The sequence below is a fragment of the Carlito syrichta genome, unplaced genomic scaffold, assembly GCF_000164805.1.
Source record: "Carlito syrichta isolate Samal-C Ts95f unplaced genomic scaffold, Tarsius_syrichta-2.0.1 Scaffold313465, whole genome shotgun sequence".
Lineage (NCBI taxonomy): Eukaryota > Metazoa > Chordata > Mammalia > Primates > Tarsiidae > Carlito > Carlito syrichta.
The window spans coordinates 222,203-245,419 of record NW_007257561.1 but is presented as its reverse complement, the minus strand read 5'-3'; the positions used below and the strand labels follow the sequence as shown (position 1 = coordinate 245,419).

At 40.0% G+C, this 23,217-nt stretch overlaps 1 protein-coding gene and 1 pseudogene across 1 annotated transcript in view; both read left to right on the top strand.

Moving 5' to 3' along the window:
* Positions 1–23,217, top strand: part of PLCL1 (phospholipase C like 1 (inactive)) — a 66,391-nt gene that overhangs the window by 12,265 nt on the left and 30,909 nt on the right. Inside the window, exons 3-4 of the mRNA XM_008070507.2 lie at positions 13,561–13,636; positions 16,174–16,283. Of these exons, the coding sequence (XP_008068698.1) occupies positions 13,561–13,636; positions 16,174–16,283 (186 nt within the window). The remainder of the gene's footprint in view (positions 1–13,560; positions 13,637–16,173; positions 16,284–23,217) is intronic.
* Positions 17,566–17,984, top strand: LOC110596747 (annotated as a pseudogene).

The window sequence follows — 23,217 nt, the reverse complement described above, 5'->3', positions numbered from 1 at the left end:
TTCAGGTTTAATTGAGAGGGAAGCTGTGGTTCAGAATGCTGATTCTAGCATCCACAAACAGGTGTATGAGCACACTGGAACCCATTTCCTTCTGCCTTACAATCTGTCCATTCAGCAGTATGTATTCTTGGTCCCTAGATTAAAAGGGTGGGTATAAAAGAGGAAAATAATGGAGGAAAGGGGGATCAATAGGGAGTGAGAAAGAGAGAAGAGCGAGAGGGAAAACAGATATACACATCAACTATCAGGTGAGAAAGAGACACAAGGCCGGGAAGAAGTGAAGAAAGACACGTAAGAAAGATTCCCTAAAGAGTACTGATAGCTACACAGAGACAGGCCAATAAAATCAAGAAACAATGTAAGTCAGAAGGCAAACAACAAACGTGATCAAAACCAACAGTTACAATGATAAAATCATAAGTCAAAATAAGCGATCAGACTAAAGTCACTTCTCTGATCTCCGATTCCGGCCTCTCCCCTTTGTTTTTGGTTGCAGCATAGGGGTGGGGCTTTGTCTCCTATTTCACCCAGTTGCCTTAGGAAGTGAGGTAAAGTTTGTTGATAGGTGGGCGGGGCAATGAAAGTCTCTGCCTGGAGAATGGCAGGCAGTTTGCAGATCTGTTTCTGTCCACTTGTCTGGGTCCCCCAGCTTGGAGTCTTGCGTTGAGTGCCTCAGCCAGGGTGAGCCCGGAGTTCCAGAGCTCCAAAGCTCCAAAGGGCAGGTGGTGAGTGGTGAGAGTGGCCCTGGGCCCCCCACAGGATACTTCAGCCAGGAATGGGACCAGTGTCTCTGAGGGGCGGGCACCCAGAGCCTCCCTGGGCGACTGGTGGCTTGGTGCTGGGTGCCAGGCTGGAGACAATGTAGCCAGGGAGGGAGCTGGGAGGGGGCTGGGACCTGAGACTTCCATGCATGCAGTGGAACAGCAGCAGCAGAGGGCTACAATATCTGGCCCTGTGTGGGACTGAAGGTCCCCGGGCCTCGCACCAGCGCGGCTGGTGGTGGGCTGGGGAATGGGGAAAGAAAAGTAACAGTCTTTTTGGGTACTCACGTTCGGAGAACCTCACAAGTTCACCTGTGCCGTCGCCATCTTGTTCCCGTCTCATGTATTTCTTTTTCTTGCACGTATTCTAAGCCTGTAGAGGTGTGTATAAACATTTATGTTAATAATGTCAACATCAAAGGATTAGTTAAGTAATGTATAATCATCTATATTATAGATTCATTGGAAGATATTAAAATCATGTGTTAGAAAAATATTTAGTGATGTGGAGAACTTCTCACAATCTGTTTTGTAGAAAATTTAATTATAAAAAATGCACAATGGGATTTAAATTGTATTTATAAGTAATGTACCCAATATGTTAGCAGACTATTAGTAATGATTATTTGTATATGAGGAGAGTGAATTTTATTTTCTTGTTTAGGTTTTTCTACATTTTTTCTGTATTTGCCAAGTTCCATAATAAGCCCAACTCATCTTATAATTGAATAAAAATAAAAGTTAAGAAAGGGAAACAGTAATATTTTAGCACTAAAAAGCAACCAGAAGAAAGACATTTCAGGTAAACATCTTACAACTAAAAATAAGAAGGTCCAGTGGAGCACATTCTATTCATGAATGACTGTACATGTTACAAACTGCCTTCACAGTTGCTAGGGGAAAAGTTTGCCTGTCACCTGTATCTCGTTTTTCACAAAATCAATTTTTTCATCATAAAAGTGAGGACTGAAAGCTATTCAGTGAATAGGTATAATTGCCATCTAAGAGGTGAAATTAGGGTACTAGTTACCATAGAGACAGACAGTAGAAATCACTTATTCCTCTGCTTCCCTTTTAAGCTAAGGAAGAAAGGCATTTGTGGAAAGGGTGCTCCCTGAAGCTGGGCTGTAACAACCAGAAACGCACCTAGACAATTTCCATCTCATAGCCTCAAGTGTCTGATGGTGTTTTTCTTTCTTTCTTTTTTTTAGTTTTATCTACTGAAGCCAATATGAAATATTAGCCTTTTTTCATCTATATTTTAAAAATGTAAACTGTAATTGCAGGTGGAGCATGGTTTTCCAAAGATTAAAATAAAAGACTCCAGTAAAAAGCAGAAATACCTATATACAATGAAGTCTTCATTTACAATTGGAAATGACTTCATTTTGTGAGGGAATTGAATGCCAATATCCCTGTGCCAAATGGCAAACTCGGGAGACAGCAGAAGTGATTGAACACACGAATGACATCTGTTGAGTATTTCTTTTTTGGGGGTTGAGATGATAGGGACGGATACATATGATGATGATATTGGCCTTGAAATTAAAACACCATTTTTACTTTCTAGGATTTGCATTGTATTGGTTGGCATCTTTGATGCTCTTAGTGTATTAGTGTTAGTATTTATTTTAAAGAGGTCTTCTGAGTTACTCTACAGATCTAGAGTGATCATTTAAAAGCACAGACCAACTCATGTCACCTTCCTGCTTTTATGGTGCTATTTATGATCTGACCCTTTCTACCTCCCCTGCTTCTCCAGCTTCACCCACTTCTCAGGCCTCACCTGCCTCTTCAAACGTCATCTGCTTCTCGTCTCCCCTGTCTCTCAAGCCCCACCCCCGCAACCTCCCTTTTGTTTGCTCTTCTTCTCTAGACACATCAACTTTCTTTCTTCAACCAGACCAAGCTTTTCCTATCTCCAGGCCACTGCACTTGGAGTTTCCTCTGTCTGGAATTTTTTTAGTTTGTTTTTTTTTCTTACTTGACACATAATTATACATAATCATAGGGTATAATGGGATGTTTCCATACATGTATACAATGCGTAATGATCAAATTAGGGTAATTAGCATATTCGTTGCCTCAAACACTTATTTCTTTGTGGTGAGAACATTTAAAATCGTCTCTTCTAGTTGTTTTGGAAGGCCACTATACTCACCTCTATGCCATCAAGGTCACCTCTCCTAGCTATTTTGAAATGTACATTGTATTATTGCTAAGTCTAGTCTCTAGTCACTACATTGTGCAATGGGACACTAGGATTTATTCCTCCTTTTCTCTTAATTCTTAACTCAAGTGTCATTTTCTGAGAGAACCCTTCTCTGACTACCATTTCCATCTGCCCCTCTGTCACACAATCATGTTTTATTTTCATCCTCCCACTTTAGCACTATTGAAAAAAATTTGTTTGACCCTTGGTTTAATTCCTGTCCTTTTGCTCCTCAGTTTGAATGTCTGCTCCATGAGGTCAAGACCCTATTTGTCTGCTTACTTCTCTGCTTACTGCTCTTATCTCTAGCACCTAAAACAGTACTAGCACATAGTACGTTATCAATTAATGTTTGTTGAATTTAAAAAAAAAAAGAATTCATTGTTGGTGAAAATAGTGTGGTTTCCATTCTATAATTGAATGTGTTTCATGATATGTTATTAAATTTTTTGATTTTACTTCCCTGGCACCACCCTTGCTGAATTGTTTCCTGTCTTGTACATTCAAGTTAAAACCCTACAGAGTAAGGCAAAACTATGGAGACAGTGAAAAGATTAGTAAGTAATAGCCAGGGGCTTTGGAGCATGCGGAGTGGGGGGGGGAGGGGGGATGATTAGGAGCACAGAAGGTTTTTAAGGCAATGAAATGACTCTGTATGATACTGTAATGGTAGATTCATGTCATCAAATATGTGCCAAAACCTGTAGAATATACAGCACAAAGAGTGAACTCTAATGTAAACCATGGACTTTAGCTAATACTAGCATGTCAATATTGGCTTATCATTTGTAGAAAGTAGACCATATTAATGCAAAATGTAAACGGTGGGAGAAGCTAAGGGGTGGGGTGGAGTGAGAGGGTGGAAACTCTCTGTGCTTCCCACTCACTTGTTATGTAAACTTAAAACGTCTCATAAAAATAAAGTCTAAAAAAAAACCCCTACAGACTATTAATAAAAACTGATTTGGATGACTAAGGCAGAAGAACAAATCCAGGGTTTATTGCCTGGTGGTGGAGGGGGATGGTGATTCCAAAATGAACAGCTTGGGATCAAATTAAACTCAAGTTGCTTAAATGTTTGAATTTCTCAAAAATGGTAATGAACTGCACAGATACCATCCAAGAGGAAAACTGTAACTGCCAGAAAAGAACAGAATATGTTTAGAATAAAAAACAACCTGAACTCCTTCCTGAACAGATATAAATGTTTGGCTTATTTCAGTTCTGAAAGAGACAAATCAGGCAACCCAGTAGCCTACACAGATTGAAATCCACCTTGAGTGCATCGAACTAAACTATTTATCAAGGGGAAATAAAATGAAGATATTCTAGAAAAAACTGACCCTGAGTTCATCTTCACAGGCTTTTTTCTAAATGTAGCTTTCCCTAAAGACCTGAGATGGTCACTACTCATTACCAAACACTCACTCATTTAATATTGGAAAAGATTCCCTCCGAGGGTTTAAAAAATTCAGTTTAAAAGTCATTTGAACATCAGTTTGGCAATTATAATTCTATGATAATGGTATTGATATCAAGAAATCAAAAATCAAATATATTCGTAGTAGAATGGGCCTATTGATGTGCCACAATTTTAGAAGACCAGGAAGAGCACATTCCCCTATCCAGTCATGTCTCATTTAAAACATGCTTTCTGTCTGCTTCCTGGTACTTGAAATTTCAAAATCACAACCAATTCCCTACGATTCAGACTTTTTATATCTTTTAAAATGCAAAAACACCTCTGTGAGTCATGGCACATTGGATTATCAGTAATTCATTCATACCTTTCATGAATTTAGCAATTCTACAAGCAGGTTCTATCTAGGAAAGGGGGTAGATCACAATGACAGAGAGATCTCCAAGGCTGTGGAAGACGAGGGTACAGTTGCTCAAAGAATTGCAGTTTTGCTTGCAAGCAGCCCTGTCTACTCCCACCATTAATAATTGATACTCTGTATAGGGATGTCACTATGTACATGCCTGTCTGGGCAGCTGAAGCAGAGATGAATTTTCTGATATCAAACACTTGTCATGGCCGGAGGTGGGAAGTGTACAGTTTCTGGAACAGCACCAGAGGGAACTGGAAACATTGCCCATCAGTAACTCTGGCAAGTAGTAAAAGCCCTGAAAGTTGAAGGTGGGTTAATGCCTCCTTCCCGGGCTAAGCATAAAGACAAGCGCTGTTGACATTAGATTGCTTGCCACAGTGCCATTTCGTTGGCCCTGTAGTCATCAGGACAGGTTTTCTGGAACTGTATTTGAAATCAGAAGACCATTTCTAAGTGTCCCTTTACTGCACTGTGATTTTTTTTCTTTTTTTGTCTCAGATCTTTGAAAAGAGCAAGATTTATTTCCCTGCTCTGGATTTTTTACTTTCTCTAGAAAAATACCCTACTGTAGTCCTATATTCATAGAGTCACTGTCTTTTTAAGGCTATTAATGTATAATTACATTTTTCAGATAAAGCCAATATGATTTTTTTTTCAATGGGGGATTGATCTTAATTTTGGGGTTGTTAAATATGAAAATTGGCTACCAAAAGTATCACCTAGAGTTAGTGTTCAAAAATGGAGACATGTAATTTGAGTTTCTTTATGTGTGAGCCAATGAGTTATAGGCTGTGGCAGTTACAGCAGACCCTGTAATCTTACCAGCAGGAGAGGTAACCTGGTAAGGTCCTGCTTAGCCCTAGGAATCTATGAATGGTGATGTGAATATGTTACTAATTATTTAACTTGGAGTTGTAAGAGTGGGAGATTACATTGGAAAACACTTTGTATTATCAGTAGGTCACTATCAAAATTAATTTGAATAAGTTTGACTTTTTTCATTCTACAATAGTGTTTTTAGGCATGTATGTTTAGTAGTAGTCTCAAAACCTATCCTTGGGCCCAGCCCTAATAATTTACTCTAGTTACATTTCTGCATCTGATTCTGTGTGATGGAGAGATGAATAAACAGAAAGCCAGGTTGCAAAGCATGGTTGCTCTGTGACTTGGGAGAAAAGGGAAAATATGGTGGGAACATGGGTATTTGCCACTTGTAAAATAACACTTTCTCTTTTGACATATCACTGTGTGTATGTCTTTAGGCTTTTAATTAGTCAATTAAATAGATATGTTTGAACACCACTATGTACACTGCACAAGGTGCTAGAGGAAAGAAATGGTATCAGGCAAACTTTCTGCCCTCAAGGAATGGGCAATCCTGCTAGAAGGCAGGATTTACACCTAAAGAGGGAAGGGGCAGTGACAGTGTCCAGAGAGTGGACCCAGTGATATTTTATGTCCTCAGCTAGAGTCCCATAATGGACTTTTCACAGTGATTTGTAACACACTCCCGCTACCCCCACTCCCACCCGGTACTCGGCAGAATTTTATTTGCAAATAATTTTGAAAGAATAATATTGTCTGATCCTTATATAATTTTCACTCTAGATAGCTGATTTTTATCTCTCAGTGTTTTCAGCTGTCTAATGTTTCATGCATGGTCAAAAAGTATTTGCCTAACATATTTGATCCTTTTAAGTATTTTAAATTAATGTGAAAACTTTGGGAGTAGTTAGTGTTTTAAATTTATCATTTAGAGGTAGAATAGCTACAGGAGATTGCAACTGTGAAAAATAAACCCAAAGTGCTCTCCAAAGGTGACTTCTGTGTTGACTTATTTAACATTAACATAAAAGTTAAAACTTTACTATGGTAAGGGAAAGGGCAACACATTTTCTGAAGATAAAAAAAGAAATCAAAACAATCACGAGAACATGAATCAAGAGTTATTTAATCTTTTACTAAGTCAGTTGGGTGTGATTTGAAGAACAGTTGATTGGGCTAGCATGAGCAGGACTCTAGCAAAAAAAAAAAGCTTTTTGCCATCTAATCACGCTTGCAATGGAACAAATATACTGGCAGGTATCACAATTAAGCCAGGTGTTATGGATTGGATTAAGCACATTCTCTTATGTCAGTGTTATCACCAATATACTTATATTCAGGTCAGGATGGGAAAAAGTTGTAGTTAGTTCTAAAGTTCCCCAGTTTAGTTTTGCTTATTGAAATCAATTTAAATTGAGATTAGGTAAGTCAGAGATACTCTTTTTTCACCACTGGCTGTCATTGTGATGTTTGTGTAGAACTTTATATTAGTTTGCATTTCAAAAAGTATGTCTGAACCAGGCATGGTGGTTCACACTTATAATCCCAGCACTTTGAAAGACTGAGGTAGGAAGATTGCTTGAGTCCAGGAGTTTGAGATCAGCCTGGGCAACATAACAAGATCTTGTCTTTATAAAAATAAAAAAAAATAGCCAGGTATTGTGATGTGATATGTGCTTATGTTTCCAGCTACTCAAGAGGCTGAGGCGGAAGGATCACCTGAGATCAGGAGCTTGAGGCTGTGGTGAACCCTGATCGTGCCATTGTGCCACTGCACTCCAGTCTGGGTGATCCTGACTCAAAAAAGAGAGAGAGAGAGAGAGAGAGAGAGAGAGAGAGAGAGAGAGAGAGAGACAGAGAGAGAGAGAGAGAGAGAGAGAGAGAGAGAGAAAGGAAAACAAAGTATGTTGGCTTGTATAGTAACAAAATTCAAAAGAAGGGCCACCTACTGGCATGTACCCAACCAGAGCAGGGTACTTAAAAACAAAAGTGCACTTGGTGCATGGAAACTTACTTCACTTATGGGTATAGCAATGTCTACGGATATTGTCTAAGGGGCAAATTGTCAGCATCTTGAGGAGGTGACAAAATTCCCACTTGGTGCCAGGGACTCCAGGACACTGGATATCAGCAATGTGTCAATAAGCAAGTATTTCAGACTGGTTCCTTTGTGGAATTTTGACTTTATTTCCTCAAAGTCTGCTTTGTGTTCCTGAATCCTCAAATTTTTGTAGCGCTTTTAGTTAAAGGTAGTCAAATTGACCTGAAAATTCTGGCAAAAGTTTGCAAAGCCTAGTCACTTGGCAATTTTATGAAGGAGTTAAATTGTAATGATAGCTGGATAAGAACAAACATTTCTAAGATCATTCAAGGGATAGAGGACAACTGTTTGGGAAATAGAACCACTGGAGAAAATGATTCCTTTATTCACAAAGCCAGCTCCCTGCAGTAGATCCTGTCACTGTCGTGAGCATGGTGACAAATGTTTGTCCTGTGCCATTATAAATAAGGCATGGAAATGTGACTCGGCCCTAGACCCAGTACCGAGAACACTCCAGGTGTACACCAAAGACTTCCCGTGAGCTTGTGAATGTTCTGACTTTATGTTTGTTTCTGTTTCTCCGAGAGTTAACCATGTTGGCAGGACTGGTGGCTTAAAAACAAAAGATACCAGATTATCAACAATACTTTTTATCTATTTTCTTCAAAATATTTAAGGAATTTGAAAATGAAAGGGAATTAGGCTGGGCATGGTGGCTCAAACCTGCAGTACTAGCACTTTGGAAGACTGAGGCAGGAGGATTGCTTGAGATCAGGTGTTTGAGACCAGCCTGAGCAATATAGCAAGATCTAGTCTACAAAAAGATAAAAAAATTAGCTGGGCATGGTGGCACATGCTTGTAGTCTCAGTTACTTGGGAGGCTGAGGTGGAAGGATTGCCTGAATCCAGGAGTTCGAGGCTGCAGTGAGTTGTGATCATGCTACTACACTCCAGCACTCCAGCCTGGGGATAGAGTAATGATTCTGGGCAATTAGTTAAACTCCTTTTTGGGAAGAGCTGAAAAGGCAGTTTTTTTCCACACAGGATAGACAATTGAATCCATCTCTGAATAAAGGCATTACTGTGCCCTTCAGTAAAGTTTTCTTTTTAAATACATGAGTTTAATCTTAACTTACAACTTTATACACCCCTGCTTAGAACACATCTAATGCATAAAGTAATGCCGCCTTTATCTGGGTATATCTATTCCTTTAGAGACAAAGCCCTGGCAAGGAAATAAGATCCATTAGGAGATATTCATGTGACAAAACCAAAGAAAAGCCCTTTGTATGACTACAACAGGCAAACGCAGCCAGCAACTCAAGCTGAGACATCAGATATGTAAATCGGGCCACTGACAGATTCTATCAACTGAGTTGTTCCAGCCTTCACTGACTTGAGTTGTACTGACTTCCCAACTGGGGCATTATCTGAGGACATCTCCTCACCTTCTCTCCCTGGCTTTGTGCTTTATATTTCATTTCTGTCAGTATCAGTAGAGACCAAGGAAGGAAATAAAACTCAAATCAGCCATTTTTTTTCCCTCCCTAACAACTTACATAATTAGTTGAGAGGAAAGTTTGAAATTTTTTTTTTTTTTTTTGAGTTGGAGTCTCACTCTGTTGCCCAGACTGGAGTGCATTGGCCATTCCCGGCCACTGCAGCTTCGACCTGCTGGGCTCCGGCGATCCTTCCACCTCCGCCTTCCAAATAGCCGGAATTACAGGCGCGTGCTACCACGCCCGGCTAATTTTTGATTTATTGTAGAGATGAGGTCTTGCCAAGTTGCCCAGGCAGGTCAATTGTTGACTTAAATTGCAACTTGAAATTATTGTTACATTTTGGCCATCCATCTTGTTTTTTCTGTAACTACTAGTAATTGAAAGTTGAATGCAGAATGTAGAATACAATTATTTTTCTGAATGTAATGGAAGCTGTTATCATAGAGAAGATCAAATACTCTTAAGAAAAAATTTCATATGAGCAATGCCTTTAATTTCTGAGAATATTAATGATGAGATATGTTAGGAAACAATCTGGGACATTTATTACTAAAGGACTTCATGTTATTCTATGAAGAATATCAAAGAGAAGTTCCTTGTTTTGCAGGTTAAATCACACTTGACTGTCTCTTTAAGAAATCTATTAGACAATGGGAAAAATAGAAACTTCTTAGACTATGGAGTTAGCAAATATTTACTTGGGGGCTTTTGAATTATATGGTTTAGAGCAGGGGTTCTCAAACTTTTAAAACAGGGGGCCAGTTCACTGTCCCTCAGACCGTTAGAGGGGCAGACTATAGTTTAAAAAAAAAAGGAATTTGTTCATAGTTTTTTTTTTTTTTAAACTATAGTCCGCAGACCATAGTTAAAAAAAAAAAAGGAATTTGTTCATAGTTTTTTTTAAAACTATAGTCCGCCCCTCCAACGGTCTGAGAGACAGTGAACTGGCCCCCTGTTTTAAAAGTTTGAGGACCTCTGGTTTAGAGTATGTTTTGATTTTGAATTTATTTTATCTCAAATAAATAAACAATAAAATTTTAACATTTATTTCCTTTTTCTTTTGAGACAGGGTCTTGCTCGGTTACTGAGGTTGGAGTACAGTGGTGCGATCATAGCTCACAGCACCCTTGAATACCTGGGCTCAAGTTATCCTTCAGCCTCAGCCTCTAGAGAAGCTAGGACTCCAGGCATATGCCACCACGACTGGCTCTTTTTTTTTGTGAGTTGGAGTCTCACTCTATCGCTCAGGCTGGAGTGCAGTGGCATGCTCATGGCCTGCTGGGCTCAGGTGATCCTTCTGACTCAACCTTTCAAGTAGCTGGAATTACAGGCACACGCCACCATGCCTGGCTAATTTTTTGATTTATTGTAGAGACAAGGTCTCACCAAGTTGCCCAGGCTGGTCTTAAACCCCTAGTCTCAGGTAATCCTCTTGCATTGGCCTCCCAAAGTGCTGGGATTACAGGCTTGCACCACTGTGCCCGACCAGCTCATTTTTTAAAAACCATTTTTGATGAGACCAGGTCTTGCTATGTTGCCCAGGCTTGTCCTGGACTGGTGGCCTCAGCAATACTCCTACTCCTGCCTTAGCTTCCCAAAGTGGTGGGATTACAGGCAGGAGCCACCATGCCTAGCCCCAACATTTACTTTATTTCCTTACATTTGATTATTATATTTCTACAGTGGTAATCCTGTCAAAAGCTTTATGCTTATTTTTCGGTACTTAATTTCAAAGGGAATTAAAGGCATGTAAAATTATAGAAAAAAATGGAGACACCTGGAAAAAAAAGAGTGGAGAAACCTAAAGACAAAAAGAGAGATTAGAGTTCAAAATGATAATGACAGGTTTGAGAAGTGATCAATAATAAATAAGACACTTCATTCACTTTATTGTGCATACATGTGTGGGTAGTAGAGTGGAAAAAGAAGTAAGTATCACAAAAACAACGCAGGGAAAAGGTGATTATGCAAATGCATGAATGAATCTGGAGATAAAAAGGTGAATGTGATTAAGCCTCTACTCTTCTGGAGTTACAATTTACTAGACAAGTGAGAAAGTGGAAAATACAGGTCAACAGTAAATATAATTTCAGATAAAAGTAAGAGATTCTGTGAACAGACCCAGAATACAGAATGTTCTGGGAATTTGGGGAGTGAGAAGGAGCACGAAGGGGAAATTGGGAAACCAATTGCAGTGAGCTTTGAGGCCTGGTGGGATTTTGACCGGGAGAGATGACTTGAGAAGACTTCCCTATCAGAAAGACATGGGTGGAAGGAAGAGCAAGTAAGGTGCTTCTAGGGAAGTGTGATCAATCACACTTCCTAGGACAAATGGAACATCGTTGGGGGAGAGGCTGTTGAGGCAAATGGGCCTGCGCAAAAAGGCACATAAACTCTAGCTTAGAAAAATCTTACTTCATTTCAATAAGCAAGGGGAAAATGACAAAGCCAGGAATTATTAATACCTAGTGCTGTGCTTTTGGAAAATGCCTCTGGTAGTGGCATTAGGAAGGAGTGAGATGGGAAGGACTAGACTGACCAGTAGCTGAGTAGAACTTCAAACCCAGCTCTGAGCACTGTAAAGGGAGCTTAAAGAGAACTTGGAGAAAATGGGAGATACTTCATTTTTTTTTTTTTTTTTTGGTGGTGTTGGTAGAGGGGAATAAGGAAAAGGCAGGGAGGATGAAATGGAGCAGAAAACACTTATAAAGGTGATATTTGGCTGCTTCTGTAAGGGCCAAGAACCCTATCTATTCTGTTTCTCAGTGCTATTGCGTTCCAATACCACTTGCCTTGATGTTGCTGTATTCTTTGGGGCAAGGGGGTGGAATCAGAGGCATGAGGTCTGATAATTAAGTTTGCGAACTCATCCTAGAAAAGCTTCTACATACCTCATTGCTGAATATCACTATGGTCACCTTCGAAGTGCTCCCCTGGGGAAACTATGCACCAACGCCAGTGCCTACTCCACCCATCAAGCAATTTTGGAACTCTTCCTGGAATGACCATCAGAGCTGTTGTCATGAGAATGTCAGAGTTTGAATTAGACCAACAAACAAATGTTACATATCTTGTTAAACTTGGCAAGAGTGGACGTGAAATCAGGAACATGTTAGTCCAAGTTTTTGTACACTGCCATGAAGAAAATGGCAGTGTACAAGTGGATTAAATGCTTTTCTGAGGGGACAGAGAGCATCACTTATGAAGAGAGGACAGGATGGCCAGTACCAAGCAGAACTGATGAAAATATTGCAAAAATTCTTCCAATTGTGCATCAAAATCATTGGTTAACTGTGAGAAGTGTAGCAGACCAAATAAATATCAATAAAAAAAGGAAAATCCTAGCCGAGCTCGGTGGCTCAGCCTGTAATCCCGCGCCTTTAGGAGGCTGAGGTGAGTGGATTGCCTGAGCCTGCGGGCTCGAGACCTGCCTGGGCAACGAGACCTCATCTCTACAATAAATCAAAAAAATCAGCTGGGTGTGGTAGTGCATGCCTGTAATTCCAGCTACTTGGAAGGCTGAGGCGGAAGGATCGCCGGAGCCCAGCAGGTCGAGGCTGCGGTGGCCGGGAGCGGCCACTGCACTCCAGTCTGGGTGACAGAGTGAGACTCCAACTCAAAAAAAAAAAAGAAAAAAAAAAAGAAAGGAAAATCTTAACTGAAATTCTTGGCATGAGAAAGGTGTGTGCACAAATGGTCCTGCAGGAGCTCTTGCATCACAACAATGCACCAGCTCACACAGCACTCTCTGTGAGGAAGTTTTTAGCCAGTAAACAAATAACTGTATTGGAACACCCTTCCTACTCACCTGATCTTACCCCTAGTGACTTTCTCCTTTACCTGAAGATAAAGAAAATATTGAAAGGAAGACATTTGGATGACATTCAGGGCATCAAAGGTAATATGACGACAGTGCTGATGGTCATTCTAGAAAAAGAGTTTCAAAATTGCTTCACAGATAGACTAGGCGCTGGTGTCGGTGCATAGTTTCCCAAGGGGAGCACTTCGAAGGTGACCTTAGTGATATTCAGCAATGAGGTATGTAGCACTTTTTCTAGGATGAGTTCGCAAACTTAATTATCAGACCTCATATTTATGAATATGATCTAGGACTTAAATAACATGTTTGCATTTATTTGACAGTTATTTATGTGGTGCCCACTGTGTGCCACACAAGTTACACAACTGGATCAATCAGTAGGAAGTGAACACTAGCCTCAGCATTACAATGGACAGGGGTTGGAGCAGAGATTCTCCTGCCCTCTCCCATCTCTTGTGGTTGAGACCATGGGTGAAGTATCACATGGGTCTCTCTGTAAGTCATCTTTCCAATGAGCCAATTTGAGGATTTCTGACAACCACCTTTCTGATGTTTATTTTGTAACAGATGATTCAAGAGAGCCGGTTTCTCATAGAAATGGCAGACACAGTCCAGGAAAAGATTATACAGTGTCAGAAAGCAGGTAATCTTTTTTTTTGTGGTTTGTTTTCTCCATTTTGTTTAGAAACCATAATAATTCTTGACAGATTTGTTTTCAAAAACTACATGTTTTTTTCTCTTAAAATTCAAGTATTTTATGGTGTTGTATAACTATACTTTAAGTTACACTTTAGTTTTTGTTTGGCTCAGAAGAAACCTACGGGATAATAGGTGGGTTGTATGTGTGTATATTGAGTAGGGGTGGGTGTGTGAAGATGTCTGGAAGGATGAGGGCTTCTGAATCCACTTTTGTGATATGGGACCCTGTCAAAACCCTCCACTGCTGGTATGGAAGCTATGGTTCCACATGGCCCCTTAAAACCCACTTCATTTTTATATTTTGAACCATAATCCTATTAGTCTTCTAGGTTTTGCCCCATTTACTCATCCCCAGTTTAGAGTTTAGACTTGTTCTTTCTTTAAAGATAGGATGGGTCACATATCCTTGTGAAACACCTCTGTTTATTTATGTTCATCTTTATCCACACCCCTGGGCTTTTATCTCCTGGATAAATTTGCTCCTCTGTCCACATGCACAATAATAATGATGATAAAGAAGATGGCAACAATGACAATTGCTTGGTACACATGCATATGATATGCTAAGTGCATCTATTATCTTGCCTCATGACATTTCTGCACAGTAACAATCATTATATCCAACTTATGGAAGAGGCACCTGAGATTCTGAGACTGGGTGAAATACCCAAGATCCCCACATCAACATGTGCTGGAGCTGACCTTTGACCCCAGACCAAATTTTTTCAATGATGCCCTTCATTACTGACCAGCAGGCTTAGACGTTTCTGTTGACAGGAAAAACAAAAAGAATAACTTATATGATCCCAGGCTCGGCTCTGAGAGATTGATATGTACTGCCTCATTTAATCTTCCCCTTAATCCCATGAGGTAAACCTTCTTGGTTAACCACTGTGTCACCAGTGAGGAAACTGGAGCCCAGTGAGTTTCAGGTACTTGCTCAGACCCACATAGCTAGTGAGTGGCAGAACCAGGACATGAGCCTGGGTTCCATGGTCATGTTCTTTACCAGGTGCAGAGTTTGTGATGTGGCCACAGGTACATCATGACAGTAGAGTCCCTAGAACGAGGAGAATGGTGCTAAGTCCCCACCTTGTATGGGCTGCTTCAAGTCCACTTTGAGTACAGTGTTCACTCCTGGGTCCAGGTTATCACAGAGTTTAACTCTAGGAAATTGGACATGGCAGTGGCCCTGCCTAGATGCCTTTCCCTAGAGAAGTGTCATGAGTAAGCTGAATCATGTGAGAATGTTTCATCTGGAGAAGACTGGAGGAGATTTTATCCATTTATCCTCTCTCAAATATTGAAAGGCCTGCACCGTGGAAAAGAGATTCGACCTTGCTGGCTTCTGTCCAGCTAGCACCAAGGAGCAGAAGTTCCAGGGAAGGAGATTTTGGCTCAGTATCAGTCACAACTTTCCAAAGATGGAGTGAGCTTTTCATAAAAGAACATGATGTCTATTCGTAAGATTATAAGACAAATCCTGAAGAAACAGATGATGAGGATTGTTTTTTATAGTATTCAAGCTTAAGTGAATGGTTTGAACTAAAAGTACTTTTAAGGCCACTCCCAAGTCTAAAACACTTCGTTGTTTCCAGAAACTTTTTTTTTTTGATTCGAGGTCTCACTCTCTTCGCCCAGGTTGGAGTCCTGTGGCATGATCACGGCTCACTACAACTTCTACCTCCTGGGCTTAGATAATCCTTCCATCTCAGCTTTCCAAGTAGCTGGGACTACAGGTGCATGCTACCGTGCCTAACTAATTTTAAAAAATTTTTTTTTGTAGAGGTGAGGGTTTGCCTGGCCAGTCTTGAACTCCTGGGCTCAAGCAATCCTCTCTCCTCAGCCTTCCAAAGTGCTGGGATTACAGACATGAGTCATTGTAACCAGTCCAGGAATGCTATTTCTAAGAAAACTTTTTTATTGTGCATCAGCATTACCAATAACTGAATGTTATCTGTGTGGCCTACTGTTAGCCATGGGAATTGTTCAGAAAGACGAGGAAGACACGTGTGCCCCTCACATGTGACCGCCATTCATACATCACACCATTTCTTGCAAAAACCAGGAAGGGGCCAACCAAGGTGGATGCAACCCGTTGGAAGTATTTGCCTCTTTGCTTGCCATGTCTTTATTTCCAGCTCCTGGCTGTTTAAAATACAATTTAGCCTCATGCATTGATTTTTGTTAGTTTGTCCCTAGTATCAGCTATTTGGTGGGATGAACAGAATGAAAAGGAGAATTCAATTTAGGGATTTAGAAATGATGAGAGGACAGGAATTTTTTATTAAAATATAATATTTTCATAAATAATTAATATATTTTAAGTAAATAATAAATAACTTTATAACTTAAATACATTTATTAAATGTTAATAATTATTTTAACATGAAATTATATGTTACTGATAATATTTTCATAACAAAATGCTCATTTTTCTGAAATGAATGTTAAGAGTCCTAATGCATTCTTTTTTCAAAGGGATGGAGTTCCATGAAGAACTTCATAATCTGGGGGCAAAAGAAGGCTTGAAAGGAAGAAAACTCAACAAGGCAACTGAGAGCTTTGCTTGGAACATTACAGTATTGAAGGTATATGAAACACTCAACCTTTATTTTTCTCTTCCTCATCTCCCCACTGTGTAGGGAAGCACTGTGTTTAAATATGGTGATTTCAGTGTTTAAGTAATGTGTGGCTTGATCGCTAGATTCATGGTCTAATAGATGGGAGGTGCATTCTGGGACTGACATACTTTTTGCCTTAATAGGACAATGAGGTTTGTGGTGAAGGCAGGGGATGGCTTGTGTGTGAGTCCTAATTCCATTGTCTGGTGTTTGTTCATGTATGTTTTTATTCATACGAACACGTCTGTTCATGTCAATATGGCTGTTCTTGTTTGTGGAAAGAATAATGACAAATGTTGCTGGGGAGTTTTCTAATACAACTGATTTGGAAGAGACAAACTTCAGAATATCTGGGGTCATTTAGGATTTTTAGTTTAAGAATGGCCCCTATAAATACATTTCTTTTTGAAAATGTCTTTGGAAATCAGTTTTTTGAGACTATGGTTTATTCTCTGCTGCAAATTAATTTTAGGATTTTGAAGTAAAGATGCCACTTTTTATATTTTCTTACATGAAAGGAGAGATGATTTAGGCAGTCAGAATAATTTCTTCAAGACAGTGTGATGGGATAAAAACAGCTACAAACAAAATTAATATTTGCTGACATTTAAAGAACATTTAGTATGTGTCAGACACTGTTTTATGAAGTTTATGTGAATTAACAATTTATTTTTTAATTTAATTTATTATATTTTTTGGAGACCGGGTCTCATTCTGTCACCCAGGCTGGAGTGTAGTGACTTGTTCATAGCTTACTGCAGCCTCACTTTTGTGCTCAAGTGATCCTCCCATGTAGCTGGGATTACAAGCATATGCCACCATGCCTGGCAAATTATTATTATTTTTATTATTTTTGTAGAGAGGAATCTCACTATGTTGCCCAGGCTGGTCTCAGACTCCCGGCCTCAAGTGATCCTCCCATGTAAGCCTCCCCAAGTGCTGGAATTAATAGGTGTGAACCTCTGCACCCAGCCAAATGAACAGTTTAATACTCACAACAACTTAATATTGTTATTGTTCCCATTTTACAGGAGGGAAAACTGAGACATTGAAAGCTTATTTATACTTCCCAAAGTCATTCAGCTAGCAAAGGGTGGAGCTGGAGTTGGAACTCGGACAGTCTGACTCCAAACCTGTGTCTTTAACCTGCTTTGCCGAGATGCTGCATATGTCTATGTGAAAGGGCTGGAGATACAGTAAGACATGTTACAAATGTCTATTGAAAATTCAGTCTTTTCTGGAATTCAAGATGTCAAAGCGAGGATGTGGTGGGTCCTCCAGTGTGAAATTTCGAATTTCCCTGGCTCTTCCAGTAGGCGCTGGGATCAGTTGTGCTGATAACACAGGAGCCAAAAATCTGTGTATCATTTCCATGAAGGGGATCAAGGGATGGCTGAACAGACTTCCTGCTGCTGGTGTGAGTGACAAGGTGAGGGCCACAGTCAAGAAAGGCAAATCAGAGCTCAGAAAGAACATCCAGCAGTGGTCATTCCACAGCGAAAATCATACTGGAGAAAAGATGGCATGTTTCTTTTTTTTGAAGATAATGCGGGGACCATAGTCAACAATAAAGGCGAGATGAAGGGTTCTGCCCTTATAGGACCAGTTGCAAAGAAGTATACAGACTTATGGCCCAGGATTGTATCCAATGCCGGCAGCACTATATGAGTCTTTGGTGTATTTGTAAAATTTAAACCCATTTAAAAATACCCCCTTTACCCACCCCCCCAAAAGAAAACTAAATCCACAGATATTTGTGAAACTCTTACTATTTATTTATTTGTCATTAGAGAACAAAAGAGATACAGATCTTGACCTCCTGAAGTGAATAGTCTGAGGGCAATGGGTGGATGGGTGGGAGGGTGGGGGCATGGATAAGGCATCATTGGCATAAGGGGCAAAATGATCTGAAGCCACAGCCTTATAAGAAGAGCTCATTTTAATCCTAAAGTATGTCATGGCAGTGATGCCATGGACCCTGATGCAAACATTTTCTGTCCAGCAGATTTTAAGTGGGCTTGCTAATGGGCCAGTCACTGAGAAAGGTGTTAGGGATACAGATACCAAGAGTACTACCTGGGCCTCCCAGACTAGTCTCTAAGGGGAGACAGGCATGTAACTAATCATGGCTAGTGATTATTCAGCACTTCATATGTGACCAGCATATGAAGGGTAGGAACTTTATACACATTTCCCCTTTCTTTCCGCAACAATGTATGCTGACCCTGATGTGACTCTCTCCACCTTGTAGGTAGGGAAATTGAGGCTTAGGGAGATTTAAATTTATTGCCTCAAGGTGTCACACAGCTTGTAAGTGGCAGACCTGAGATTTTTTTACTCATGTCTGTGGCTCTAACCACTACACTCTCTTGCCCCCTGTGAAACACTATCTGTGTGACTGAGTCCCATTGAGTCCCTGCAGCCTAGTGCAGGGATAAGAGTGCAGGCTTTATGTGTAGATTGCCTGATAGCAGTGAGACTTTAGCCACATTATGTAATCTCCCTGAGGGTGGTAATAATACCTATGTCCCAGATTTTGTGAGAATTAAATGAGACAGTACAAAAGATCTAAGTCACAGCACATAAAACTAGAGAACGTATATATTAGATACTATTTTTTGTTTGTTTATTTGCCAGGTAAGGATGACCCTGACAAATAAGGGTTTTGTTTGTTTGTTTGTTAACTTCTGATGTAAGCCCACTTAGAGTTTTCTGAGGTTTGTTTACATGTTTGTTTGGTTTAGTGGCAGGAGTTGATTGCTAGACATGGCTGAGCAAATGCTGTTCAAATTATTCCAAGTCAGAGCTGCTAAAACAGAATTGATCTTCTATTATGATAGCTTATCCACTAGCTGCTGGTATTTCAGCTCAAGCACCAGGAACTTAAACAAGAATAGTGGACTTTTCCAAACTTCCAATAGCTCCTTTCTCTCTCCCATTGAATTTGGGGTCCATTAATCAGGTGTCTTTTTCCCAAGAGCTGGACAAATGGTTTCCGTGGAATTTGAATTATTAGCTGAGAGACAAAGAGCCTGGGTTCTGTTGGAGACTTTTTATTCCAGTAGTGCTGCTCTGAGAAGACACCTTCCTCTAAAAGACTCTTCTTTTAGTTCTTATATCTTAGCTCCGAAACACTTAGTCCCTACTTGGTTCTCCAACTTTGCTACTGAGCTTCTTACAGTCTTTCAGTAATACTCTTTTTCTTAAGTTCACTAGTGCCAACTTACCTTGCTTACAATTGGTTGAATGAGTAATAACCACCCTGGTAAGACATAGTCACTGAATTAAGAGGATATGGCAGGGCTTGCCTGTAAAATTCTGCATTGCCTTCTGATAAAGTTTCTTTATGCATGATTTAGACAAGTATTCTCCACTCTCTGGAGTGGGAGAGTGTGACTCAACCAATATTGGTTAAATATGTAAGTTCACATTTTAAAAAATATTTAATTCCTGTGTAATTTGCAAGTAAAGAGGGAGCTAGAAAAAATGGGAACTGTGCCCACAACAAAATGGTGGGTTGGCAGCGTGGTGGGCTGGAAAGGGGCAGTGGCTTTAGAGCAAATTGAGCTGAGACTAAAAAATAAATTCTTTACTTTGCGTTTTCTGCAGTTCAGCAGTTGATCTGATATTTAAAATGACAGAGAAGTTGGAGAAAAATTTGCAAAGAGAAAGATGAATAAGTCTACAGTATAATGAATCTAAATGATAATTACACTGTCCAAAATTTTCCAGAGTTCAGGACAGAAAATGAAGGCTGAACATTGGCTGGATGCAGTGGCTCATGCCTGTAATCCCAGCACTTTGGGAGACAGAAGCAAGGGGCTTGAGTCCAGGGGTTTGAAACCAGCTTGAGCAACTTGGCAACTACAATAAATTTTTAAAATCTTAGCTGGGCCGGGCTCGGTGGCTCAGCCTGTAATCCTGTGCTTTGGGGAGGCCGAGGTGAGTGGATTGCCTGAGCCCGCAGGGCAATTTGGCGAGACCTCATCTCTACAATAAATAAAAAAATTAGCCGGGTGTGGTACTGCACACCTGTAGTTCCTGCACTCCAGTCTGGGTGACAGAGTGAGACTCCAACTCAAAAAATATATATATATATTAGCTGGATGTGGTGGTGCATGCCTGTAGTTTCAGCTACTTGGAAGGCTGGGATGGAAGGATCGCCTGAGCCCAGTGGGCTGAGGCTATGGTGGCCATGAGCATGCTACTGCACTCTAGCCGGGGCAACAGAGTGCGACTCCTACTCAAAAAAAAAAAAAAAAAGACTGAGCACAGGATGGCCCTGGAAACTCCCATACATGTGTTTTTCTTTTATTCACATTCTAACACCAAACACGGGTGCGGGGAGGGACTTGCTTAGCTTATCTTTTGCATTTCCCCACACTTTGGCCATATATCTATATCCAACTCTAACAGTCATTTTCCTCTCCCTTTTTTTCTATCACTGATGTACACAAAATTATCTCCTTAAATAGCCACTGTGTTTATTTGGAATGATATGACAATGAATGTCTCAATGACTCAGTCCTCAGTACCTTTTCAAGGTAATCTTTGGATCAAGATAACCCCATTTTATTTTACCTTCACACATTCATAGTCCCTTCGCTCCTTTTTTTTTTCTCCATGATATCCTTAAAAAATGAATTCTGTGTCTTAGTTTGTTTGTGTTGCTGTAACAAAATATCTGTGATTGGGTAATTTATAAACCACAGAAATTTATTTCTCACAATTCTGGAGACTGGGAAGTCCCAAATCAAGGTGCTGAAAGGTTGGCTGTTTGGTTAGGGCATGGTCTCTGCTTTCATGATGGTGACTTGCTGCTTCCTTCAGAGGGAAGGAATGCTGTCTTTACATGCAGGAAGGAATGGAAGGATAAAAGGGTCTAGTTAGCTCCCTCCAGCCTTTTTATAAGGCACTAACCCCATCCACCAGGGCAGAGCCCTCATGGCCTATAATGACCTCATTCTTTATATTGTTGCATTGGTATTAAATTCCAACACAAATTTTGGAGAGGTCACAAACATTCAAACCATAGAGGTTTGACATAATATTAAAATCATAAAACAGGATTTCTTTTCCTGTCTTTAAGGCTTCCAGAAAGAGATACTACAACTTTACCTACATAGTCAAATATTACAGTGAATTGTTATTAATTTTAGAAGTATTTCACTCATGAGAGATCTGAAGATCTCTTGGGAGTGAGATCTGAACTTATACTGTATCCAATAAAAACACTATTTCTCTGAAGTGGAATTCATTTAAAGTCTTGAACTCACTAGGTGCAGTGACTCACACCTACAATCCCCGCACTTTGGGAGGTAGAGGCGAGAGGATTGCCTGAGTCCAAGGGTTCAAGACCAGCCTGGGCAACTTGGTAAGACCTCGTCTCTACAATAAACTTGGGAGGCTGAGGCTGAAGTAGCACCAGTGCCTCTGTACTCCAGCCTGGGAGACAGAGTGCAACTCCTACTCAAAGAAATAAAAAATAAAAATAAAGTCTTGAACTCCATCCTGATTTGACTTTTTAAGTACCGTAAAGAACTTCATTGTAGGGTTGTCACATCTATAAAACTGAAATGAGAAAGATCCTGAGAGTAGCATTTTAGTGAACTTTCCCAATACATATTTTTCTAACTTGGCCTGTTGGCTGTTTTTAGAAACTGAACTTTAATATCTTTACATTTTTTAAAGTTTTATGAAAAAGTTAATTTTAGTGGATTCTAGAAGTGTCAAGTAGGGATATATAAAAATAATGCTGAAGAAATACAATTAATAAACATTTTATTACAAAGAAAATGCTGTGAAGTAGGTGATAGTTAGAGGTTAAAGAAGAAATAAAAGGGTTAAAGAGTAGCTGACTTCTTACTTGTTCATGAGTTTCATTGATTGAATGGTATGCAGTAAATGAAAAAAATGAATAAACCAATTACTTCATCAATGATCACTCCTATTAAATATGTATTTATACTTTCCCTGGATGTGTTTTCAGCTTATAATTGAATGCATTCTAGTGTCTGACATAAAACTGGGCTGCTTTTGTAGATTTATGTTTTAGTAGATATAGTTATTCTTTTTCTACCAAACTTTTTTGTTTTTTCACTGTTTATGCCTTTGTTCCTTCTGCTTTTATCTTAACAACAATTTCATTTTTCTCAGGAAGAATAGAGGCTGAAGCTTCTCACTTCTCCTCCTTGGGTACTTGTATTTCTAATCCAGGTGAATTCCATCATCGAATCCCCACATTTCAAGCCCTTACAGCTCTAGGGACTCTTGGTATATAAAGGAAATTCATGAATGTTAGTGTGGAAATGTGTTTTCTAATAGGACTGAAAACACATTTGAAGTCTCTGCTTCTTGCTGAGAGACAAGAGAAGATGGGAAATGAGATGATGGAATAATAGGATAAGAAGAATGAGGAGTGGTGTCCATCTCTGAAAGACTGAGTGAGAGCAAGCATGGGGCTACCCTCAACTATTGGCCATAGGTATTTTAAATCATTCTATAATCTACTGTGGGGGAGTGGAACAGTTGGGGAGGATCAAACCAGGCTCTTCTGGAAGCCATGGTGACCATGCCCCTGGGAAAGGCCATGAGGGTATGTAAAGAAGGAACATGCCCAGTGTTGTTCCATGTCGTCCATTGAGAACTTTCCCAGTGATGTCTCTGGTAGTTGCTGGCTGCTGTTGCTGTAGAAGCTGGAGAAAGGCCAGGCTTCCTCCTGAGCCAACTATTCAGAAAAGAACAGATATTTACAGCGTCTAGAAACAGACACACAATGACAAGAATGTGTTAAACTATTCTTTTTTTTTTTTTTTTTTTTGGTTGGAGTCTCACTCTGTCGCCCACACTGGAGTGCAGTGGCCGCTCCCGGCCACCGCAGCCTCGACCTGCTGGGCTCCGG